At 39.3% G+C, this 22104-nt stretch overlaps 1 protein-coding gene and 2 long non-coding RNA genes across 3 annotated transcripts; all 3 read left to right on the plus strand.

The window, feature by feature from the left end:
• The first annotated feature begins 311 nt into the window (after positions 1–311).
• LOC148693351 (uncharacterized) lies at positions 312–2543 on the plus strand. Its single transcript, XR_015952666.1, has 5 exons — positions 312–595; positions 691–834; positions 935–1096; positions 1198–1271; positions 2135–2543. It is a non-coding gene; the product is annotated as an uncharacterized LOC148693351 (long non-coding RNA).
• A 4014-nt stretch (positions 2544–6557) lies between these two features.
• Positions 6558–8817, plus strand: LOC148693352 (uncharacterized). The gene is made up of 5 exons (XR_015952177.1): positions 6558–7082; positions 7178–7321; positions 7422–7583; positions 7685–7758; positions 8622–8817. It is a non-coding gene; the product is annotated as an uncharacterized LOC148693352 (long non-coding RNA).
• A 2709-nt stretch (positions 8818–11526) lies between these two features.
• LOC137727384 (cellulose synthase A catalytic subunit 2 [UDP-forming]) lies at positions 11527–18725 on the plus strand. The gene is made up of 14 exons (XM_068466251.2): positions 11527–12795; positions 13301–13496; positions 13585–13820; positions 13926–14028; positions 14125–14308; positions 14690–14956; positions 15089–15434; positions 15684–15821; positions 15933–16058; positions 16152–16364; positions 16477–16744; positions 16876–17072; positions 17176–17526; positions 17605–18725. Exons 1-14 carry the CDS (start codon positions 12715–12717, stop codon positions 18184–18186), a joined length of 3288 nt encoding a protein of 1095 aa, XP_068322352.1. The 5' UTR covers positions 11527–12714; the 3' UTR covers positions 18187–18725.
• The last annotated feature ends 3379 nt before the right edge of the window (positions 18726–22104 follow it).

Below are 22104 nucleotides of genomic sequence, written 5' to 3' on the forward strand. Positions count from 1 at the left end.
CTTAACATCGGTCCTTTTTGTCTCTTGCCATGTGCGGCTGTCACTAGTTATTAATTCATTAAAACTATACTATATATACAATACAATGGACAATATATTTAGGAAACTGTTATTAGGATTTCAAAATTTTCATTGTGCACTTCTTGCTAGTATATATTTCATTTTAGATATAGAAATTTTAGAGTGTGCGATTAAAATTTTACAGGGCCAATAATAATACTTTCTATGTACATGTATAGCTAGTTAAAAGAAATATAGCGATTTTTGTGACATCCCGTCCCGGAAATATTGAAACGTACATTTGAAATTACAAATTTTACCCCTAGTTCGTTATTTTACGTGTAGTTTTGTGTTGTGTGGTGTTGTAGGACCACACACACACTCATACACCCCGTTTCACTCTCCCGTGTTTTCCTCTCCCTCTGTCTCTTTTCTGTCACTTCTCTCTCTCTCTCTCCCAAGCTCCGTTCTTCCTTCTTCTTTCTTCAAAAACGTACGGACAACACACAAATCACCCAAACCTTGATGGATCGAAGAAACTAAGGACACCATCGAACTCGTGAAGCTCGTACGAGTGCAACCATACCATTTTCAGGTGAGAAATCCTTCGTTTTCGTGTCGATTCGAGGTATTCCGATTTCGAGTACTGTTCATGAAAGATTAATCTAGTTAGTTTTTGGACTTTTGAAGCTTGTAGATGTGTTAGTGAGGTCCCAAGGAGCCTCGGAGTACTTCGTTGGAGAAGTTTGGACGTCGGGATCGTCGTGTTCAAAGTTGGCCGGAGCTGTCGGGGCTTTTTCCGGCGAAACCACGGCGAGTTAGGGGTCGAGAAAGGTATGGATGTGTTCGTCTCGTCAATACCTTCATTTTGATATATAGTACGTCGAAAATGGTTAAGAAATGAAGAAGTTATGACACTTTGAAATTTACCCAGAAATTCCGGCAAAACACCATCTCCGGCGAAACCAGTCCGGCGACGCGAGGAAGAAGACGCGCGCGTGGGCAGCGCGTGAACAGTGCGCGTGGGGGCGCGTGAGAGCTCCAAATTGAGTTCTGAAAATTGTCACGCGTTCGTGACGTCGTGTAGATCACCGTGGTATATTCATACACCCAAATTGAGTAACGTATGAGAAAGTTATGGACGAATGTTTGGTGTATGCGCGTTAAATAACGTCAATTTGGTTACTTTTTGTATAGGTGAAAATTATACAGAGGAAGAATGTAACCAATCTAGGGGAGGCTCAGGGACCTACGAGACGTCGATGTGATATGTGAGTGGGCAGTTATTTTTCAGTATATATATATATATACGTATGCTTGACGTATTTCCCAGAAAACGTATTTTAAAAGAAATACGAATTATATATCCTGTCATATATGCATCATATTTTAATATGTGCATTACCATAATTATGCATACTGTTGCATGGTGCTGAGGAGGCCCAGGTAAGTGCCAGGTAAGTGGTATTCATGTTTGTATGCAATAGTAGTAGTTGAGATGTTTAGAGAGCTCATAATCTGCACCCCGGTGTTAGTGCTCCCGCCCAGGGCCAGGGCACAGTCCTTCACGTGATGTTCACCAGCACCACACGCTCGCCTTGGATCCAAGTTAGGTGCAAGCCTTGTCGTACAGACCACATTAGGTGGTTCCGACTCGTAGGTGACCCGCGATTATTCGCACAGTCTTCACGTGATCGTAGCACTAGAGCGTATATATTACACCCAGTCCTGTCGTACAGACCACATTAGGTGGTTCCGACTCGTGTGCAGATTCAGATATTGAGTTGAGATTGGAGCTCTAGATGCAGCCGTACAGGTCACGTTAGGTGACTCCCGGCTACTAGATTATATGTTATTGATGTGAATTACGCTTGAGCATTTATATTTGATTATGAGATTCTGTTGTGGCATATTCTCAAGCATGAATGGCATATTGTGAGCATGAATGGCATATCGTGAGCATGAATGGTATATCATGGAGCATGATTGACATATCTATACATACGTATATATGTTTATTTTCTGGGAAACTATATTTGTTTTACGGCGAGGGGTTAGTATATTCAAAGAGAAAAGAAGGTTTTGAATACGTACGTTTTGCTGACCCACTCAACTTTGTTTTGCGCCCCTCCAGGTTCAAGAATTGAAAAGGTGTGGTGACTACGAGGAAATTCAACGGTGTTCTGACAGAATGGCCAAAAATTAGGACTCACCTTTGGGTGTTTCATCTTAGAAATTGTATCTTTAAAGCTTCCGTACTGTGCAAATGGTTACGTCACTCTCACGTGACGGCCAGCATGCCCTCCTTCGGGACGGGGTGTGTCAAGTTGGTATCAGAGCCTAGTTTCAATCTTGGACATCTTGAGAAGTTCTAGTGAATTCTGTCAGAACTACACCGCCTCGTAGCAAACCACGTAGTTAGAGGAACTTAGTCTCCCTGATTTAGCTGTTGGGGGAAATTATTATTTTGGTGATTCAGTATATTATCAAAAAGGGACATTTTAAGATGGGTTATGAGTGGAATTTGAATCACCTTATGGAAAAATGATGGACCTAAGGGAGCAAAGCGATGGCTTAATCTTTTGGAAAAGATGTTTTAGATTATGCAAGTCAAAGGAATCTTCCTTTTGACAGAAAGGTTGAGACGACTACCTGGTTTGAGTTATGAACTTGTATCCTGGTGGAAACAGGAGTATAATTCGTTGTCACCGAAGGAAACAGCCGATTGAGAATTGTTTAAGGACTTGTTTAAAGAAAAGAATTATTTCCTTTGGCATCTTACGATGGTAGAAAGCAAGAGTTTGCAAATGTGAGACAAGGAAAGCTGACGATCAATGAGTATTATAGAAAGTTCTCAGACTTGCCTCGTCCCATTCGAATATTGCTGCTATTTTGATTGAAGTGTTATATTGTTTTAGGCTGGGTGGCATAAGGCAGTGGTACTTTGGGTGACCACTATCCATTGTAATTCTTACCAGGAGTATACAAGATGTTGTTGAGCCTTGAGGACTCTGAGAACATGTTCAGCGAGAGTAAAGAAGAATGATAAAAGAATGGGAATCAAAAGAGGACGATAAAGTTAATGATTCGTCATGTCAAGAATATAGAAAGATTCGGAACTTCAAAAGAAGTGAAGCTGATTCTAATTCTTTTGGCAAAGGTTTTAATGCCATTGGTCAAAGTCAAAGTGATAGATGTATTGGTAATCCCAGATCTCAAAGACAAGGTGATTTTGGTAAAAGAAATGTACCTTTGGGCTGTAGGTACAATAATGGACACCTTTGAGAATGTAGGTGAGAAAGCATTGGACGCTTTACAAGTGGATAGATGGGACATAGAACTGCAAATTATGTCCAAAGCCAACAGAAGCCCTAGCAGTCTTCTTTGCCACAACTGGCGCCGATCCAGCAAGTTCCTGGATATATTAATTATGGTCAGTTAGGCCGTGGTGTACACGAGCGAAGTATTTACACTAATAGAGGTTGTGGGAGACAACAACAAGCCCAGGGATGTGTTAACCACACATCACTGCAAGATACTCAGAATTATTCGGATTTGATTAGGAGTACGATAATTATTCTTAATGACTTAGCTAAAGTCTATTTGTTGTTAATGTAGAAATTTTACGTTATTATTGTTATTGCCTAGAAAGTAGTATTTAAACGCGGTTGAGACGTGTGTATGTATTTTCTAATGAGTGGCAAAATAGTAATATTACACCCTCGAGAGTTGTTGCTTACTTATCGAGACAACGATGATTTATCAGTATTGCGGGCTGCAGACCGTAATATTAATAATTTATTCGTGGATTCGTTAAGCAAGTAAACCGGTAGGTTATCCTATGTTAGTATCGTACTTATTCAGAGTGCTCAGTATTAGTAGAGTATTGTTGCTAGCTACTTTTGTTCTATTAGATTGTAGATTTCGATGTTATTCTAGAGCATATTATGTTATATACAGTGACGAGTTGCAGACCACGCGAGGTGGTACTGAATGTGTGCAAGATATACATGATATGATGAGTTGATTATGAGTTATATATGCCGCCGAGGGCTGAGTTGATTAGAATGAAAGAGTATGAGCTATGTTTATAGCCGAATGTTGAATTGATTATATGTTATTTTCCATCGGTCTGGATGACTAGAGATTACTTTTGTAAGTATGCAAAGTGGAGTGAGGCAGGCCGTTATTTATGTTGTGAGAGCAAAGAGATTATTATTAAAAGGCTGCCAAGGATACTTATCTCACGTGGTGCTAAAAGATGTCACTTCTAGTAGCGTGGAAGAAGTGGGAGTAGTCAAACATTTACCTGACGTTTTCCCTGAGAATTTACCTGGATTGTTGTCAGTTAAAGATGTAGAGTTCACTATGGATTTGTCTCCAGGTACAAACCATATATTATAGAATGTTGCCTTTTGAACTAAGAGAATTGGAAATTGGTTGATAAAGGTTTTTATTCAACCTAGTACATTACGTTGGGGGAACACCAGTTTATTGGTGAGAAAGAAAATGGACGTTAAGGCTGTGCTTTGATTATAAGCAGTTGAATCGAGTAACAATTGAAAACCGTTATTCGTAACCTCACATTGATGGTTATTTGATCAGCTTTGAGGTGGTTGTATATTTTCTAAGAAGGACTTAAGGTCTGGATATTATTAGTTGAAGATTATCGGTGAGGATGCCCTTATGATAACTTTCAGGATTCGTTAAGGTCATTTCAAGTTTTGGTGATGCCATTCGGAGTGACGAATGCATCTACTACTTTATGAATTTGATGAATGAAGTATTCCAATGATATCTAGACCGATTTGTTATTGTTGCTATTGAAAGGATTGATAAGACTAGAGCAAAGTATGCTAAACATCTTAAATCGGTATTGCAAAGATCGAGGGAAGGTCGATTGTATGCTAAGTTTAGCAGAAATTGAAAATTTAGAATAATCACGAATCGTGATTGGGATTCGGAGTTATCCTAGCTTAACAAGCTATCATGGACGGTTCGTGAAAGATTTTTCAGTCATTGCTTTGTCATTGACGAGATTGTTGAGAAAAGAGGTTATGTATGAGTGGGAAGGAAATTGTGAGCAAAGGATTCAACAACTGAAGCATTTCCTCACTCATGCACGTAATTTAGTATTCCCAGAGAATAGTGGTAATCATAAAATTTTAGTGATGTTTCTTGAATGGTATTGGATGCATGTTGATGCAAATGTTAGGGTGATTACATACGTTTCACGACGAAAGGAACCTCATGAAATGAATTACCCTACTGGTGATTTGGAAGTCATGATTACCATTCTTGCTGTGAAGTTATGAAGACATTATATTTGGTAAGAATGCAAGATTTTTACGAATCCAAAAAGTCTCCAATATCCATTACTTGGAAGGATTTTGTTATGAGGCAGCGAAGGTGGATTGAATTGTTTAATGAACATGATTGTACGACCAGGGTGATCGTAAAATTGTTCTAGCTGATGCACTTGGTGAAAAGACGGTGGTAAGAGTTGATGTCTGGCACGCTTGCCAAGATTGTCTTCTTGTGGATTAGAAATCAACTGAAGTAAAGTTGAGAATGGAAGTTTGAGAAGAAGTTGTAATTGCTAATTTTCAAGTTAAGTCTTTTTAGTAAGGTCATACTCAAGACTTAAATGGTTAACGAAGAAAATTAAGAATTAACCAAGGCAAAGAAAGAAGGGAAAAAGAAAGATTTCTGAGTTCGAGAATAGGATGGTTATGATTGAACTTGAAGTGATAGTTGATCAATGTACCAAGTTAGTACATTTACTCCAGTGTTGAGTAACAACCACAGTGCAACAGTACTTATATGTTTTATGGAGAAGAGATTTGGGTTACGGAACTGCTGAGTTTCTTAAGTATGTTGGTTGCACAGTTTCTAAAGTAACGCCATAAGGACCATGAAATGTGTCGATTTTTGTTGATTTGTGGAAGAAATACTTCTGGATAGAGAAGATTCGATCACGAAAGAGTTTTGGTAGGCCCTGAAACTATGGATAAGTCTTCTCAAAGTATTCAGGTGATTAAGTTTAACCTGAGAGTAGTCAGGAATGGCAATAGTGATTAAGAGTTGAACATGTCACTAATCGAATGTTTAACGTAGATGATCTTAAAATTTTGAAGTTTTCACTTTAGAAAAGTATGTTTCGACTGGGAAAGGAAAGCAAATTAAGTCCTAAGTACATCGGACTTTATGTGATCATCGAAGAGTAAGTGAAGTTGCTTGAATTACTTCCAGAGTTATTGTAAGAGCATGATGTGTTTCATGATTCAACATTTTTAGAAATTTCATCACGAAAAGAAATAGTGAGATTTGGAAAGGAGACAAAATAAGTCTTAAACACATCAGACCGTTTTTGACCACTAAAGGAATCGATGAAGTTGCATACAAGTGGTGATGTCTTCAGAATTGGCTAAGGTGCATAATGTATTATATTTCGATGCGTTGTCACTAGGTGGCAGATTCGTCACATGGAGTTCCGATGCAACTATTGAAAATTAATCCGGATTAGACTGGTTGAGGAACCAAGGACGACCTTGGATTGGAAAAAGAATGTATTGAGAATTAAGACAGTGTAATTGGTAAAGAATTTGTGGAGAAATCAGTCAGTCGAGGAAGCTACATGGGAGACAGAAGATCAGACGAGGAATTTGTATTCTAGATTGTTCTTTGACCACTAGGGGTCGTTGATTGGTTGTTTTGAATTTCGGGACGAAATTCTATTAAGGAGGGTAGGTTGTGACATCCCGTCCCGGAAATATTGAAACGTACATTTGAAATTACAAATTTTACCCCTAGTTCGTTATTTTACGTGTAGTTTTGTGTTGTGTGGTGTTGTAGGACCACACACACACTCATACACCCCGTTTCACTCTCCCGTGTTTTCCTCTCCCTCTGTCTCTTTTCTGTCACTTCTCTCTCTCTCTCTCCCAAGCTCCGTTCTTCCTTCTTCTTTCTTCAAAAACGTACGGACAACACACAAATCACCCAAACCTTGATGGATCGAAGAAACTAAGGACACCATCGAACTCGTGAAGCTCGTACGAGTGCAACCATACCATTTTCAGGTGAGAAATCCTTCGTTTTCGTGTCGATTCGAGGTATTCCGATTTCGAGTACTGTTCATGAAAGATTAATCTAGTTAGTTTTTGGACTTTTGAAGCTTGTAGATGTGTTAGTGAGGTCCCAAGGAGCCTCGGAGTACTTCGTTGGAGAAGTTTGGACGTCGGGATCGTCGTGTTCAAAGTTGGCCGGAGCTGTCGGGGCTTTTTCCGGCGAAACCACGGCGAGTTAGGGGTCGAGAAAGGTATGGATGTGTTCGTCTCGTCAATACCTTCATTTTGATATATAGTACGTCGAAAATGGTTAAGAAATGAAGAAGTTATGACACTTTGAAATTTACCCAGAAATTCCGGCAAAACACCATCTCCGGCGAAACCAGTCCGGCGACGCGAGGAAGAAGACGCGCGCGTGGGCAGCGCGTGAACAGTGCGCGTGGGGGCGCGTGAGAGCTCCAAATTGAGTTCTGAAAATTGTCACGCGTTCGTGACGTCGTGTAGATCACCGTGGTATATTCATACACCCAAATTGAGTAACGTATGAGAAAGTTATGGACGAATGTTTGGTGTATGCGCGTTAAATAACGTCAATTTGGTTACTTTTTGTATAGGTGAAAATTATACAGAGGAAGAATGTAACCAATCTAGGGGAGGCTCAGGGACCTACGAGACGTCGATGTGATATGTGAGTGGGCAGTTATTTTTCAGTATATATATATATATACGTATGCTTGACGTATTTCCCAGAAAACGTATTTTAAAAGAAATACGAATTATATATCCTGTCATATATGCATCATATTTTAATATGTGCATTACCATAATTATGCATACTGTTGCATGGTGCTGAGGAGGCCCAGGTAAGTGCCAGGTAAGTGGTATTCATGTTTGTATGCAATAGTAGTAGTTGAGATGTTTAGAGAGCTCATAATCTGCACCCCGGTGTTAGTGCTCCCGCCCAGGGCCAGGGCACAGTCCTTCACGTGATGTTCACCAGCACCACACGCTCGCCTTGGATCCAAGTTAGGTGCAAGCCTTGTCGTACAGACCACATTAGGTGGTTCCGACTCGTAGGTGACCCGCGATTATTCGCACAGTCTTCACGTGATCGTAGCACTAGAGCGTATATATTACACCCAGTCCTGTCGTACAGACCACATTAGGTGGTTCCGACTCGTGTGCAGATTCAGATATTGAGTTGAGATTGGAGCTCTAGATGCAGCCGTACAGGTCACGTTAGGTGACTCCCGGCTACTAGATTATATGTTATTGATGTGAATTACGCTTGAGCATTTATATTTGATTATGAGATTCTGTTGTGGCATATTCTCAAGCATGAATGGCATATTGTGAGCATGAATGGCATATCGTGAGCATGAATGGTATATCATGGAGCATGATTGACATATCTATACATACGTATATATGTTTATTTTCTGGGAAACTATATTTGTTTTACGGCGAGGGGTTAGTATATTCAAAGAGAAAAGAAGGTTTTGAATACGTACGTTTTGCTGACCCACTCAACTTTGTTTTGCGCCCCTCCAGGTTCAAGAATTGAAAAGGTGTGGTGACTACGAGGAAATTCAACGGTGTTCTGACAGAATGGCCAAAAATTAGGACTCACCTTTGGGTGTTTCATCTTAGAAATTGTATCTTTAAAGCTTCCGTACTGTGCAAATGGTTACGTCACTCTCACGTGACGGCCAGCATGCCCTCCTTCGGGACGGGGTGTGTCAATTTTTGTTTTTATGCACAAATTTTACACACGTTATTATGAGGCAAATCTGTAATATATATTTATACAACATGCACTTCGAAGAATACTGAACGGATGTCAATGAAAAACACTAAAAAATTCAAATTATATAAAAGAACAAAACTCAAAATTTATATTGCAGTAAGAATGAGTCGGGCTCAACTTTTCTTCTACTTTAAAACATTTGTTTAAGCGACTAAAAGTGTGTCTGTGTCCACTCAATAGTCTTATTTTTCCACAATATACTAATTTATCATCTATATTTTAGTTGTAAAGTAAAAATATAACGAGTGAGTATGCATAGCAGCGCTCATGTTTAATTTTAACAATAAAATAGAATATTGAGTGATTTGTTTGTAAATAGCCCATCATATTAGGTAAATGGATAAGTATACAACTCAATTAATCTACTAACTACCTTATTCATTCTTTAAACAACTAACAACCAATGGGTACATTTATCTCTTTAAACTGGTAATTTTTTTCCTTAAAAAGGTGTACAGCTGAATTTAAATGTTCCTCACCAATGAGTACATTTATCTCTTTAACTCTAAACCCTTTAGTGTTAGGAGATTAGATAGGCTTTTGGACGTCGTGCTCATATATCAATCGTCACATCATGTAATTTATAAAAAATTATTTAAAATTTCAGTCTCTCCATCATCACTCTAAATGAATAAACATATAATATTACTCTCATTTGGAATAAATTCTTGAATTTTATCCAGATGTGAACGCCAGTCAACTCATCATTTGTTATTTATTTTGTTAGGGTGCATGTAAAAACATTTTTCTGCTTTTTATTTATTTTTATTCTATTTCCTACCTGGTTTATTATTTTAGGGCTCGTTTACGTAACCGTAATCAAAATAGAGGAATTAGATTGAGGATGAATTAGATTGAGGAGGAATTAAATTGATGAGGAATTGGATTGAGGAGGAGTCATAATCGGATTCTTGTTGAAGCTGTTTACTTAAATGTTCTGGAATTGGAGTAAAAATGAAACAAAATTCATATAAGTTGTTTACTAATTCACCTGAATCGGAATAGATATCACTATGATTACGAAAATGTCCTTATTCTTTTTGTTTTATTTCTTTCGCATATTTTTTTTTTATAACATTTTCACAACATGTTAAACCTTCATCTATCAGACTTCCCCAGCAGAAAATAAGAACTCCTCCCTCCCCTTTCCCCCCTCGCTTTCATCTTTCCCACTCACCCTACCCCATAATCATCACCCTCTTCCCCGCCAAGTATTTCAATTTCAAGATTTTCTGGGTTTTGAGTGATTTCTTCACCAGATATGTGGGTTTATTATCTAGGGTTTGGGTGATAAATTCTTGAATCAGATTTGGGGGAAATGTGGTTGGGTTTTGTGAGGCAGTGGCAGAGGAGTAAGGCATGGCTACACGAGGAGGTGGAAGGTGTGGCGCAGACGATGAAGGTGAAGCGCATGGAGCGATGGGTTTGTTGGGTTGAATAGCAGCCAAGCTCCAAATCGAAGGGAGCTATGGAGGAGGACGTGGAGGATTTTGAGGTGGTGGAGCGAGAGGAGGTGGCAGAGCAGCAGAGAGCTACTGGAAAGGATGGCGGAGTACTAAAGATGCAGGGCATTTTGGGAAGGAAAATTTGATTCCGGATGGAGCCTTCTCCCCGGAATCCAAATACTACGTTCTTCTAGGTAATACAATTCCGAAAATATCAGGAATTGAATTCCTGATTTTACATAGGGCCTGCAGAACTGTTCATTCCGCTTAAGATGGTAAACGGAGGAATAATCAGAAATGGGGAATGATTCCCATATCCTTTCCCCATATGTAAACACGGCATTAGAGAGTGTGACTTTACTCAAAATTCAAGAGTTAAAATATAAAATAAAAACACCGAAACAAAATGATAATGATGTAATCAAATGACGAAAACAATTTTGACTTTGTTGATTTTGCAATGAATGATACTTGGAAAATGACTAAACAATTGATGCAAGCCAACATTGTCGGTTGAAACAACAGATATGTACATATACTGTTATACATATACATACACATACATACTATACATTAATACATAAATGTTCACACTCGTATTCTCGACCCCCCATTGTGCTACATGGTTGACTTTCACTACGGAGTAGCTCGCCAATTCCGCATTCTATACCAGATGGACAAATTAATTCATAACGCTCCTTGCAAGCATTGATATAAACTAATTAGACTTACATTTAGATTGCTTAGTCTGTTAATTTGACGCGTCAAACCTAACTGTCAATTTGCTTTCTAACTATGAGCCTAATAGACTGGTTCTCTCGTTTTGTTAATATTAATTTGGTCAAGACTTTATTTTACCGAAAAATGTGCTTGAGTTCAATTCACATAAATACAAAATAAAGTTTAATCTTATTTAGGTATGTTTTTTTCCTTCTAAATGACCTTAACCAAGCATAGAAAAAAATATAAACCAAACATTTTTTAATGTTATTGATTAAAAAAAAAAAAAAAAATCAAGGAAGGTAGACAGACAGCTATGAAATAGTTGGCCACCACTTTGTAAACCTTTCATAGACAGCAGAGCAGAATCTCATCAAATTTATCGCGATATTTTACCGGACTTTTCCGTATTTCGGACACCCGCTGCACGAGTCGCACGTGACACTCACCCAAGTACTAATGTGTCCTGTGCAACGGAAGAGGAGACTGACCTGCCGCTTCTTCCACCTCCTCCCTCTCTCTCTTTCTCTCTCCTCCTCCGAAGAACAACTTCCGAACTCTCTCTCTCTTTCTCTCTCATTTGATAGCACACCGACTGTGACCGACAGAGAGTGAGCGAGTTAGAAGAGAGAGAAAGTATCGAACCGAATCGGACGATATCCACCGAAGCCACCGACAATTCGCACAAAAAGCCCAACTCTTTTCTTGTTTTTTTTTTTTTTTTTTTTTGTTGGAAAACTCTTTTCTTGTTTTTCTGCGTGTTATTTTACAGAACTACCCCTTGTCCCACCCTCCTCCACATTCCACTGCGCCACCGACACTCCGGTGGGGCACCCCGGCCCTTGGCCCGACCACCATAACTGCTGCCCTGTCCTCCATAATCTGGGTCCCACCCTAAAACACATTTTTTAATTTATTTTTGGAGAATTAGTTTTTTTTTCTGGTTAATTAATTAGGAATTTAGGAGTGTGTAGATCCAGTTAAATAATCATCAATGTACTCTCTCTCTCCCCCTCCCCTCTCATTTCTGTCCCTATCTCGTCCCTTCTGTGTTTTGAGTGTTGAATTTTCAACTCGCCCACTCGCTTTCAGATTCTCTCTCTTCTCTCCCTCTTTCTCTCTCTAGAAGTGAAAAAAAGTTTTAATCTTTTTACTTTCTCCTCTCTATAATTTGGCAGCAAACCGTGTCACAGATCGAAAGCCACCGAGTGTTCTTTTCAAGACAGCAAATTTCTTAGAGGACTCGGTCTCTCTCTCTCTACATTTCTCTCTCTCTCAAGAAAAGAATCATTCATTGCTCACAAACAAAACCCTTTTTTCTAATTTAATTTTCTTTATTTATTCTAATTTCTTTAATTTCATCCTTTTTTATATTCACTCATTCTTTATTTCTGCCTCCCTCTCTCTCTTTACCTCTCTGTCTGCAAAGCTGTGATTTTATTCATTGTGTAATGTGGGGTTTTTCTTTCTAGTAATGGGTGCCTGAGAAGAGAGAGAACATACATAGAGAGAGAGAGAGAGGAAGGAGGCAAAGCTTTGTTTTTTGGGGGTTTTGAGTGATGAGAAAGGCAGAGGAAGTGGTGCTGTGAAGTGGATTTCTCTCTCTTCTCTATCTATTTGGGTAGAGATTGAAGGCTCTCAGATTGTGTAGGGTGACTGAGTGATATCAGCTATGGATACCAAAGGAAGACTTATTGCAGGTTCTCACAACAGGAATGAGTTTGTTCTCATCAATGCTGATGAGGTTTCAAGAGTAAGTCCTCTCTCTCTCTCTCTCTCTTTCTCCCCCTTCCCCTCTCAACCTTTCAATTTCTGCTACTGCAAAATGTTAACAGCCTTCCAAATCTGTACATTTTCTACATTTTGCAGATACCCATTTGCTCATGCTTTCTCTCCCTTTCTCTCTCTCTCTCTCTAGCATTTGTTAGATCCTGAAATTAATACATTGGATTTTTCCTTCTATTTCTTCTGATGGGTTTATGCCATTTTCCACCTCTTGCTAGTTATTTGTAGCAAAAAATTCTCTTTCAGTTCAGATTTACAAGCTGCAATTACAAAAGTTTTGAGGTTTTAGAGGATTAAATGGATTTTCATTCTATAGAGCTTGCAATTGTGTTTCCGCAACAGTTGATTTTGTAGGGAATCAGCTAGCAGATGGAGGAATTTTTTTTCCTCTTGGTTTTTGTTGTTTTGTTAATTGTTTAATCTTCCTGATCTGACAGAGATTGATAACGTTTTGGCACTTTACGAATTCGCAGGTAACATCTGTTAAAGAACTGAGTGGGCAGATTTGCCAGATCTGTGGAGATGAGATTGAGATTACAGTGGATGGGGAGCCATTTGTTGCTTGCAATGAATGTGCATTCCCCGTTTGCAGATCTTGCTATGAGTATGAAAGGCGCGAGGGCAATCAAGCTTGCCCGCAATGCAAAACCCGATACAAGCGCATCAAAGGTGAGTCTCTCTCTGTCTTCACAAATTTAATGCCGAGCATTCATGGTGATTCTCGAAAAAGAGTACTGAAGATTCATCTTTTTGATAGGGAGTCAAAGAGTTGAAGGCGACGAAGAAGAGGATGACATTGATGATTTGGAGAATGAGTTTGATATTGCTAGCAATGAGAGGAGGGATCCTCACAGCATTGCAGAGGCAGTGCTGGCTGCTCGCCTTAACATTGGAAGGGGTTCGCATGTCAACGGTTCCGGGATTAGCACACCAGCAGAGTTTGACTCTGCCTCCATTGCCTCCGAGATCCCTCTGCTGACCTATGGCCAAGAGGTGAATTGGTTTAACTGCTTGATGTTCTCTTTGTCAGCGATTGCAATAATTGATCCGTGTCTGATAAGTTGAAATTCTTTTGTTTCTTTTTTTTATCCGGTGAAGGATGTTGGAATTGCCTCTGATAAGCATGCTCTTATTGTTCCCCCATTTATGAGTCGCGGAAAACGGGTTCATCCAATGCCATCTTCTGATTCCTTTATGTCCTGTAAGTTCATTTAAGTCGGAACAGTTTTGTGGCTGTTGAGTCCGCTTTAATCGTTCTGAAGAGTGTGATTGACTGATTGTTGCCTTGATGATGCAGTTCCACCGAGGCCAATGGATCCTAAGAAAGACTTAGCTGTGTATGGTTATGGAACTGTTGCTTGGAAGGAGAGAATGGAGGACTGGAAGAAGAAGCAAAATGAGAAACTTCAAGTGGTGAAGCACCAAGGAGGAAATAATGGTGGAGACAATAATGGAGAACCAGATGATCCCGATTTACCAAAGTAGGTGTTACTTTAGAATATGTTGATATTCCTGTGACTGTCCTGTTATCTTATTGTGTGAAATTGTGTTCTTTAGGTGTTAGAGATTGGTTACGTTTTTTATTAGTTTATTTTTTGTGTATTTTTCTTCTTTACATCAATTATGGAGAGAAGAATATGTTGCTACTTGATATGAATCAAAACGGATACTGGTTAGGTGTTGGAAATAAGTTTTCGATGTAAACAACTTACTGCCATGCATGTTAGTGGAGAATCCAAATGGTGCAATATTTTTTGTCTTTTTTGACATAAGGTTAAAACTTAGCACCGTCACTACTTAAAAAGTGTTATAATTGTGTTTCAACCAAAGAGAGCTGATGATTTTACTTTCCTTTTTTACAGGATGGATGAAGGCAGGCAGCCGCTTTCGAGGAAGTTGCCTATTTCTTCTAGCAAGATAAATCCTTATAGGATGGTAATCTTACTCCGTCTTACAGTTCTTGGCCTCTTTTTTCACTATAGAATTCTCCACCCGGTCAACAATGCCTATGGACTCTGGTTAACTTCTATAATATGTGAGATTTGGTTTGCCATGTCATGGATATTGGATCAGTTTCCTAAGTGGTATCCAATTGAGAGAGAAACGTACCTTGATCGATTATCATTGAGGTAGCCTCCTCTCTCTCTCTCTCTCCCTCCCTCACCTCCCTCCCCTCCCTCTCTCTCTCTCTCTCTCTTGTTTCTCATTGGATGCAGCTTTTTGAAATCTGCTCTAATCTAGTGTGAAAAAAATTTGTTCAGGTATGAGAAAGAAGGGAAGCCATCTGAGTTGGCTGATCTAGATGTGTTTGTTAGTACTGTTGATCCTATGAAGGAACCTCCACTTATCACAGCAAACACGGTCCTGTCCATCCTTGCCGTAGATTATCCGGTTGACAAAGTTGCATGTTACGTATCAGATGATGGTGCTGCAATGCTTACTTTTGAAGCCCTCTCAGAGACATCTGAGTTCGCACGAAAGTGGGTTCCATTCTGCAAGAAGTTCAGCATTGAACCCCGTGCCCCAGAGTGGTATTTTGCTCAAAAAGTTGACTATCTGAGAGACAAAGTCGATCCGACATTTGTCAGGGAACGTCGAGCCATTAAGGTTAACAACCTTCTTCATCTGTTTGATAAGTTTCTTGCCTGGCATGTAGTTTCTTGGATAAGTAATCCAAAATGAAAAAGGATAGGTGTCACTAACTGTTGGTACGAAAGACAACCATTTTTCTAAGCTTTCGGTACCCAAAAAAGAAAAAGAATTTTCATAATATTTCTTTGCATCATTATAATGAGACTTCTGGTAAGTACTGGCTGATGACGTCTCTGATCGGGTGTTGTCATTTGTTTGGTACAGAGGGAGTATGAAGAGTTCAAAGTTCGGATAAATTTGTTGGTTGCAACAGCACAGAAAGTTCCTGAGGAGGGTTGGACAATGCAGGACGGGACTCCATGGCCTGGAAATAATGTCAGGGATCATCCAGGGATGATTCAGGTGAGGGGCAGTTCATTAATACGTTTATGTTGAAGAGCAAATCCAAATGTTTTGCAGGCCCTTTTACACATTATAATTGAGTATTCCTAAGATTAATCATTTTTTTTGCAGGTTTTCCTTGGTCAAAATGGTGTTCGTGATGTAGAAGGAAATGAATTACCACGTCTTGTTTATGTGTCTCGTGAGAAGAGACCGGGTTTTGATCACCACAAGAAAGCTGGAGCTATGAATTCTTTGGTAGCTCTCTCCCTCTCTCTGGGAACTCTTTCTCTCTGAACTTTCTTATGTTTTCATTTGGCTAATTGTTATTTACTTTTTGGCAAAATCTAGGTGCGGGTATCAGCAATCATCTCAAATGCTCCTTACATACTGAATGTTGATTGTGATCACTACATAAACAACAGCAAAGCTCTTCGTGAAGCAATGTGCTTCATGATGGACCCCCAATCAGGAAAGAAGATCTGTTATGTACAATTTCCTCAAAGATTTGATGGGATTGATCTTCACGATAGATACTCAAATCGCAACGTTGTATTCTTTGATGTAAGGGCCTTTTTCTTTGTTTATTTGTATTCTAAAAGTAGGTGTGAGAGTCAGTTTCAAAAACATGATTCTTTCCGGTGGAAGCTAATTTCTTTTCATAATTTGAATGCAGATCAATATGAAAGGTTTAGATGGGATCCAAGGGCCCATTTATGTCGGAACCGGGTGTGTCTTCCGAAGGCAGGCACTCTACGGATATGATGCTCCTACCAAGAAAAAACCACCAGGGAAGACTTGCAATTGTTGGCCAAAATGGTGCTGCATGTGTTGTGGATCTAGAAAGAAGAACAAGAAATCCAAGTCAAATGATAAAAAGAAGAAGACCAAGGATACCTCAAAGCAGATACATGCACTAGAAAATATTCAAGAGGGAATTGAAGGTAAGAAGTTGTTTGCATGACTACCGTTGTTTGTTTTCTTGTTACAGATTAATCTTTAATTTCCTTTGCTCAATATACTTGCGAATGTGGATTAACTCAGATATTTACATTGCTACTATAACTATTTGCAGGAATAGATAATGAGAAGTCATCCCTGATTCCCCAAATAAAATTTGAGAAAAAGTTTGGACAGTCGCCAGTTTTCATTGCTTCAACACTTATGGAAGACGGTGGAGTTCCAAAGGGAACAAGTTCTGCATCACTCTTGAAGGAAGCCATCCATGTCATTAGCTGTGGCTATGAAGATAAATCAGAATGGGGGAAAGAGGTATGCTGTACCATCTCAGAAACTAGACTAATGATGGACTCTCAGGTGCTTAAGATTTGATGTTTGGCATTTTTCTGTTTTCTAAATCTTAATTATTTTCCAGGTTGGGTGGATCTATGGTTCTGTTACAGAGGATATCCTAACGGGCTTCAAGATGCATTGCCATGGCTGGCGATCTGTGTATTGCATGCCCAAGAGGCCTGCATTCAAGGGTTCTGCTCCTATTAATCTTTCAGATCGGCTTCACCAGGTGCTTCGGTGGGCTTTGGGATCTGTTGAAATTTTGTTGAGCAGGCATTGCCCTATTTGGTATGGATACGGATGTGGTTTGAAATGGTTGGAGCGCTTTTCTTATATAAACTCGGTTGTTTATCCTTTGACATCCATCCCCTTGCTTGCCTACTGTTCCTTGCCGGCTGTCTGTCTCCTTACTGGGAAATTTATTGTCCCTGAGGTAATTTCCTCTTTCTATATGTACATATGCATCAAAACTTTTAGATTTCAGCTAATATTGGCTTTCTCTGATTAACAGATTAGCAACTATGCTAGTATCCTTTTTATGGCTCTCTTCTTGTCCATTGCTGCAACGAGCGTACTCGAGATGCAGTGGGGACATGTTGGCATCCACGACTGGTGGAGGAATGAACAGTTCTGGGTGATTGGTGGTGCATCATCACACTTCTTCGCACTCATCCAGGGTCTGCTCAAGGTTTTGGGTGGTGTTAACACAAACTTCACTGTCACATCCAAAGCAGCAGATGACGGAGAGTTTTCCGACCTATACCTCTTCAAGTGGACATCACTTTTGATCCCGCCCATGAGCTTATTGATCATAAACATAATTGGAGTCGTAGTTGGAGTTTCGGATGCCATCAACAATGGTTACGAAACATGGGGTCCTCTCTTTGGTAGGCTGTTCTTTGCCATTTGGGTCATCGTCCATCTTTACCCGTTCCTAAAAGGTTTGGTGGGAAGACAAGAGAGACTTCCCACCATCATTGTGGTGTGGTCAATTCTTCTGGCATCCATATTCTCCCTGCTATGGGTCCGAATCAACCCATTTGTGAGCAAAGGTGGCATTGTACTAGAAGTTTGCGGGCTGGATTGTAACTGAGGTACGCACGCTATACAGTGTGAGTTGTGTAGAAAAGCTGTTTGGACAGAAAGCAAGAAAAGATCCAAGTTCCAAGCGCGCGGCCGAAGGAAGGTAAAGTTGTTTCAAACAGTTTCTGTTCTCAAGGATAAATCTTCACGGTTAGAGCAATCGTGGGCGGTTGGTTGCGTGTAGATACAAAGGGACTGGATCAGACACATGAATTTGTTTTGCAAAGTGTTCGTTAATTCTTTGATACATGGATTTTGGAAGGGGGATTGTATTGAGTTCTGTCTGTAATCCCATGAGAAGATAAAAGAGTTTTTCAGTGTTGATTTATAAATTTCTATTCCCTTTTTGAATAAGGGGTTAATATATAAACGTCGTCGTCTTGTGCAGTAATTATTGAGAACCCCTGCTGCTGTCTTAGGTCATGTATTTTTTTTTTTTTTTTTTTTGAGATGTCCAGAATGTGTTTTGCCAAAACAAGGCAATTGTTCTTGTATGTGTGCTTATTTAGAACAACTCTCAAACTCTCAATAAATGTTCGGTTTCATTTCCTTCTGTCGGACTTCACTTGTGCTTTCCATCTTTGATTGTAAGTGTGATTCTGAATTCGCACTTCAAGTTTGTGTGTAATGGTATGGTGATGTCATTGTGGCGGAATGCGCAAACTCACGTCTTTTGTGAGTATCGCCGCCACCATTGCCACCATTAACATCAAACTCACGTCTTTTGTGAGTATTGCCGCCACCATTGCCACCGTTAACATCATGTCAGATCAATGCCACTTCCGTTGCCACCACTACCATTGTCGCTTTTATCACATCAGGTCCATATCTACAACCACTACATATCTAGAGATGGGAGTAGAATTCTCTCCTTCAAATTCTAACCCCTCCCCTCCTCACTTTCCTCCGTCTCTCTCTATGAAGAAGTCAACATAAGATGTTGACATGACGTCATTGTGAGCCTTCAAATAAAAGAGGACTGGAGGAGATAGAAAATGGGAGGGGGGAATTTGGATCTGTTTTAACAGATTAGCCTAGGGAGGTTGCAAGTGGTATTGGATTTTTTTTTCAATTTTTGTCATTAAATTTCCAAATCTGAGTCCCGAATAATTTGGTTAGAAATTGGAATGCATTTAAAGATTTTGAAATTTCCATTTTTTCCCCCAAAATGTTACAAACTCACACTATAAGAATCACAAAAAATTAAAACTTGTGTATTTTTATCATGTTTATTGTTAGTTTTGATAGTTTATTCTTGGGTTCTACATTTAACCACATAAATCTTTGAAATGAAAATTGGAAACCTTATTTCCGATGCAATCGATCGGAAAATCACCCATGGATTACCTGAAAAACAAGTTTAACCATTCCAATCTACCTTCTAAAGTTCCATCATTTTGAAGATCCAAACAGCTCAAAAAACATTTCGAAACACAATGTTAAAAGATCAACGTGTGACCGAGATAGAATTTAAAATCTCTATGCATAGAATGAACTGCATGATACTGCATTTTGCAGACATTTTATTTTAGCATCAGACACTCATATTTGAAAGAAGCAATCCATTATAGTAGCATACAAAAAATTGTTGTTCCATCAAAAGTCTCTAGAGGTGCTGATGACGCATGGCAAGGGGTGTGGTGATGGTTGTGCTTGTAGACGACGTTGTGTTTAGAGGTGGAAGTGGAAGGTGGTGGTGATGAGCATGGCAAGATTGTGGCAACGGCCATGGAAAGATGGTGGTAGTGGCATCACAATGTTAGGTTAGCAAGGGTGGTGACCGTGGTGAAGACAATGACAAGATGGTGGGTGGACATAAGACTTGTCAGTGTGATTAGTGACGGACGACTAATCCATCTCTGATCTTTCTCAAATCTTAATACATCTTCCATTCTTCCTCCTCTGTGACCTCGAATCATCCATCCCCTTTTTGCCTCAAACCCCCAAAAGACCCACTGAATGCTTTGCGTATTCACCGGCATCAGCGTGGATCTCATTCTCTCCGCATATAATTTTGTCTCCTAAATTTTGGAGTCAGCCATCAAGATTGGCAAGGCTATCTTATGCTAGCTATACTACGGGAAGGGGAATAATTTAAATCTGGGACACAATGAGTTGAATATGAAGATGTAATATATCCACCGCTTGTAATCTGAGTTTACGTTTAGTTTGTTAAAACTCAACCTAGTCCAAATATATATGTTTTGATAATTTAACTCTAGAAGTGATGTATGATCACCAGATAATCGTCCATTTTTCCTACACAGTTTCAAACTTGAATTTCTGGGTTTCTGAATAAGTTAGAAAAAAATTGATTGATTACGAACAAGAAATCTATTCACCCTTTCAATTAACCCTAAACCCCAAACGTCGAAGAAAAATAATATGAAAAAAAAAGAATCAAATAAGTAATCTAAAAGGAATTGATTAATAAGTGTGAGTTGACAAAGTGGAATTTCTCTTCATCTCTACATCACCACCAACCAATCTCCCCTTTCTTATTCCATGCACAAACTCAACATGCAATGCCTCTAAATACCTATAATCAAGAACTGAAAATCTGCCAAAAAAAGGTGATCTAATAATGTCAGATGCAAGCACCATCTTCATCTGCATGCTAAACCTCACACGCCCTGATCTCCACCTTTCTCTAATCGCCTCGTCATTTAGCGCAGGATTCGAAGAAGGACCATCCGGACATGATGAATTATTAAATATCAGGTTCACTGTCCGCTGTTTATGGCTCTGAATTCGTATTGGCACTTTGGGCTGCGACGCGCATGAAATTGCTTTGTCTTTGTAATAGAGGACGCTCTCGAGGCTGTTGATGAGGATTTTGATGTTGTCCGCGTGGTAGTTCTTTATCGTTATGGTTGCTTCCCATTCGCTGGCGTTCAATGGCTGTCTGGATTTGAGACGGAAGTTTGATGTCGTCAAAGAATGCAAAAGCACTTTAAGGGATCTGGGTTTCGGAGAATAGGTTTCCGACATGTACACAAGACCGGCAAACAAGTAGAGAAGAAACCCTAGAACAGCAAGCAACGAAAGAACAACTTTTGTTACGGTTACTTGGGGTACTTGATGATGAGTATAATTGGTTTCTGGAGCAACCATTTCTGCATGCGGGTAGCAACGAAAGAACTCTGTCTGATCAGAGTTCGACTCTCGCTCTCCCCTCGGCCCTGGAAGGAGAAAGAATTGATATAGAACGTCGAATACCTGTTTGCGGTATGAAAAACTTTTGTACTAGAAAACTAACCTATGTGAGACTCAACCATTTGGTTCAGCAACTGAAGTTGTTTGAAGTCAAACTAAAAGTTAATTAATTAAACAAAATTATGTACAAAATTAAACCAATTGGCGGTAACTTTTTTTGCATTGCTGTAATTATTATGGTTAATTTTTCTGGTTATATGACTATTTCATATTCACAAAGCATAAACCGATGTTGATATGCAAGCAACACTTTATTTGTGATCAGTTGAGGACCGTCACAATGCAACCAACACTAGTTAATGAAGAACATATGAAACAAAACACCAAGTTCCCTTCAAATAGTAACGCATTAATTTACGTTTGCAATTCAACCAACCCAACAGTTACTTTAAAATTAAACGTACGTTTACAAGTGGTGGGTTGTCGTGATCAAAAGGGTAATTCACAATATTCACACTATCCAGTTCACATTTGATAACACAAAAAGTAAAATAATCATATGACACAAATAACGTTGTAAATCTAGTACTGCATAGCCCTTGTGAGTTCAATATCTTATTATGATTGCTGATTATGTAATTCAGCCTAAATACTCTATCCCAAATCCCCAACCGTGTGACAAGCAATGTGTATAACCGAACATTCAAAGAGATAAAATTATTAATTGACAAAAATGTTCATATCCAATTTATATATTCAATATCTTAAATAA

Source organism: Pyrus communis, chromosome 10, assembly GCF_041283825.1.
Source record: "Pyrus communis isolate YQ-2024b chromosome 10, ASM4128382v1, whole genome shotgun sequence".
In the NCBI taxonomy this organism is placed as follows: Eukaryota; Viridiplantae; Streptophyta; class Magnoliopsida; order Rosales; family Rosaceae; genus Pyrus; species Pyrus communis.

Excerpts from the sequence above, each read along its gene's own strand:
- LOC137727384 (XM_068466251.2), top strand. The coding sequence starts at position 12,715 with ATGGATACCAAAGGAAGACTTATTGCAGGTTCTCACAACAGGAATGAG. Across the intron at positions 14,957-15,088 it reads CTTGATCGATTATCATTGAG|GTATGAGAAAGAAGGGAAGC; the intron begins GTAGCCTCCTCT and ends AAATTTGTTCAG. Across the intron at positions 17,527-17,604 it reads GGAAATTTATTGTCCCTGAG|ATTAGCAACTATGCTAGTAT; the intron begins GTAATTTCCTCT and ends TCTGATTAACAG.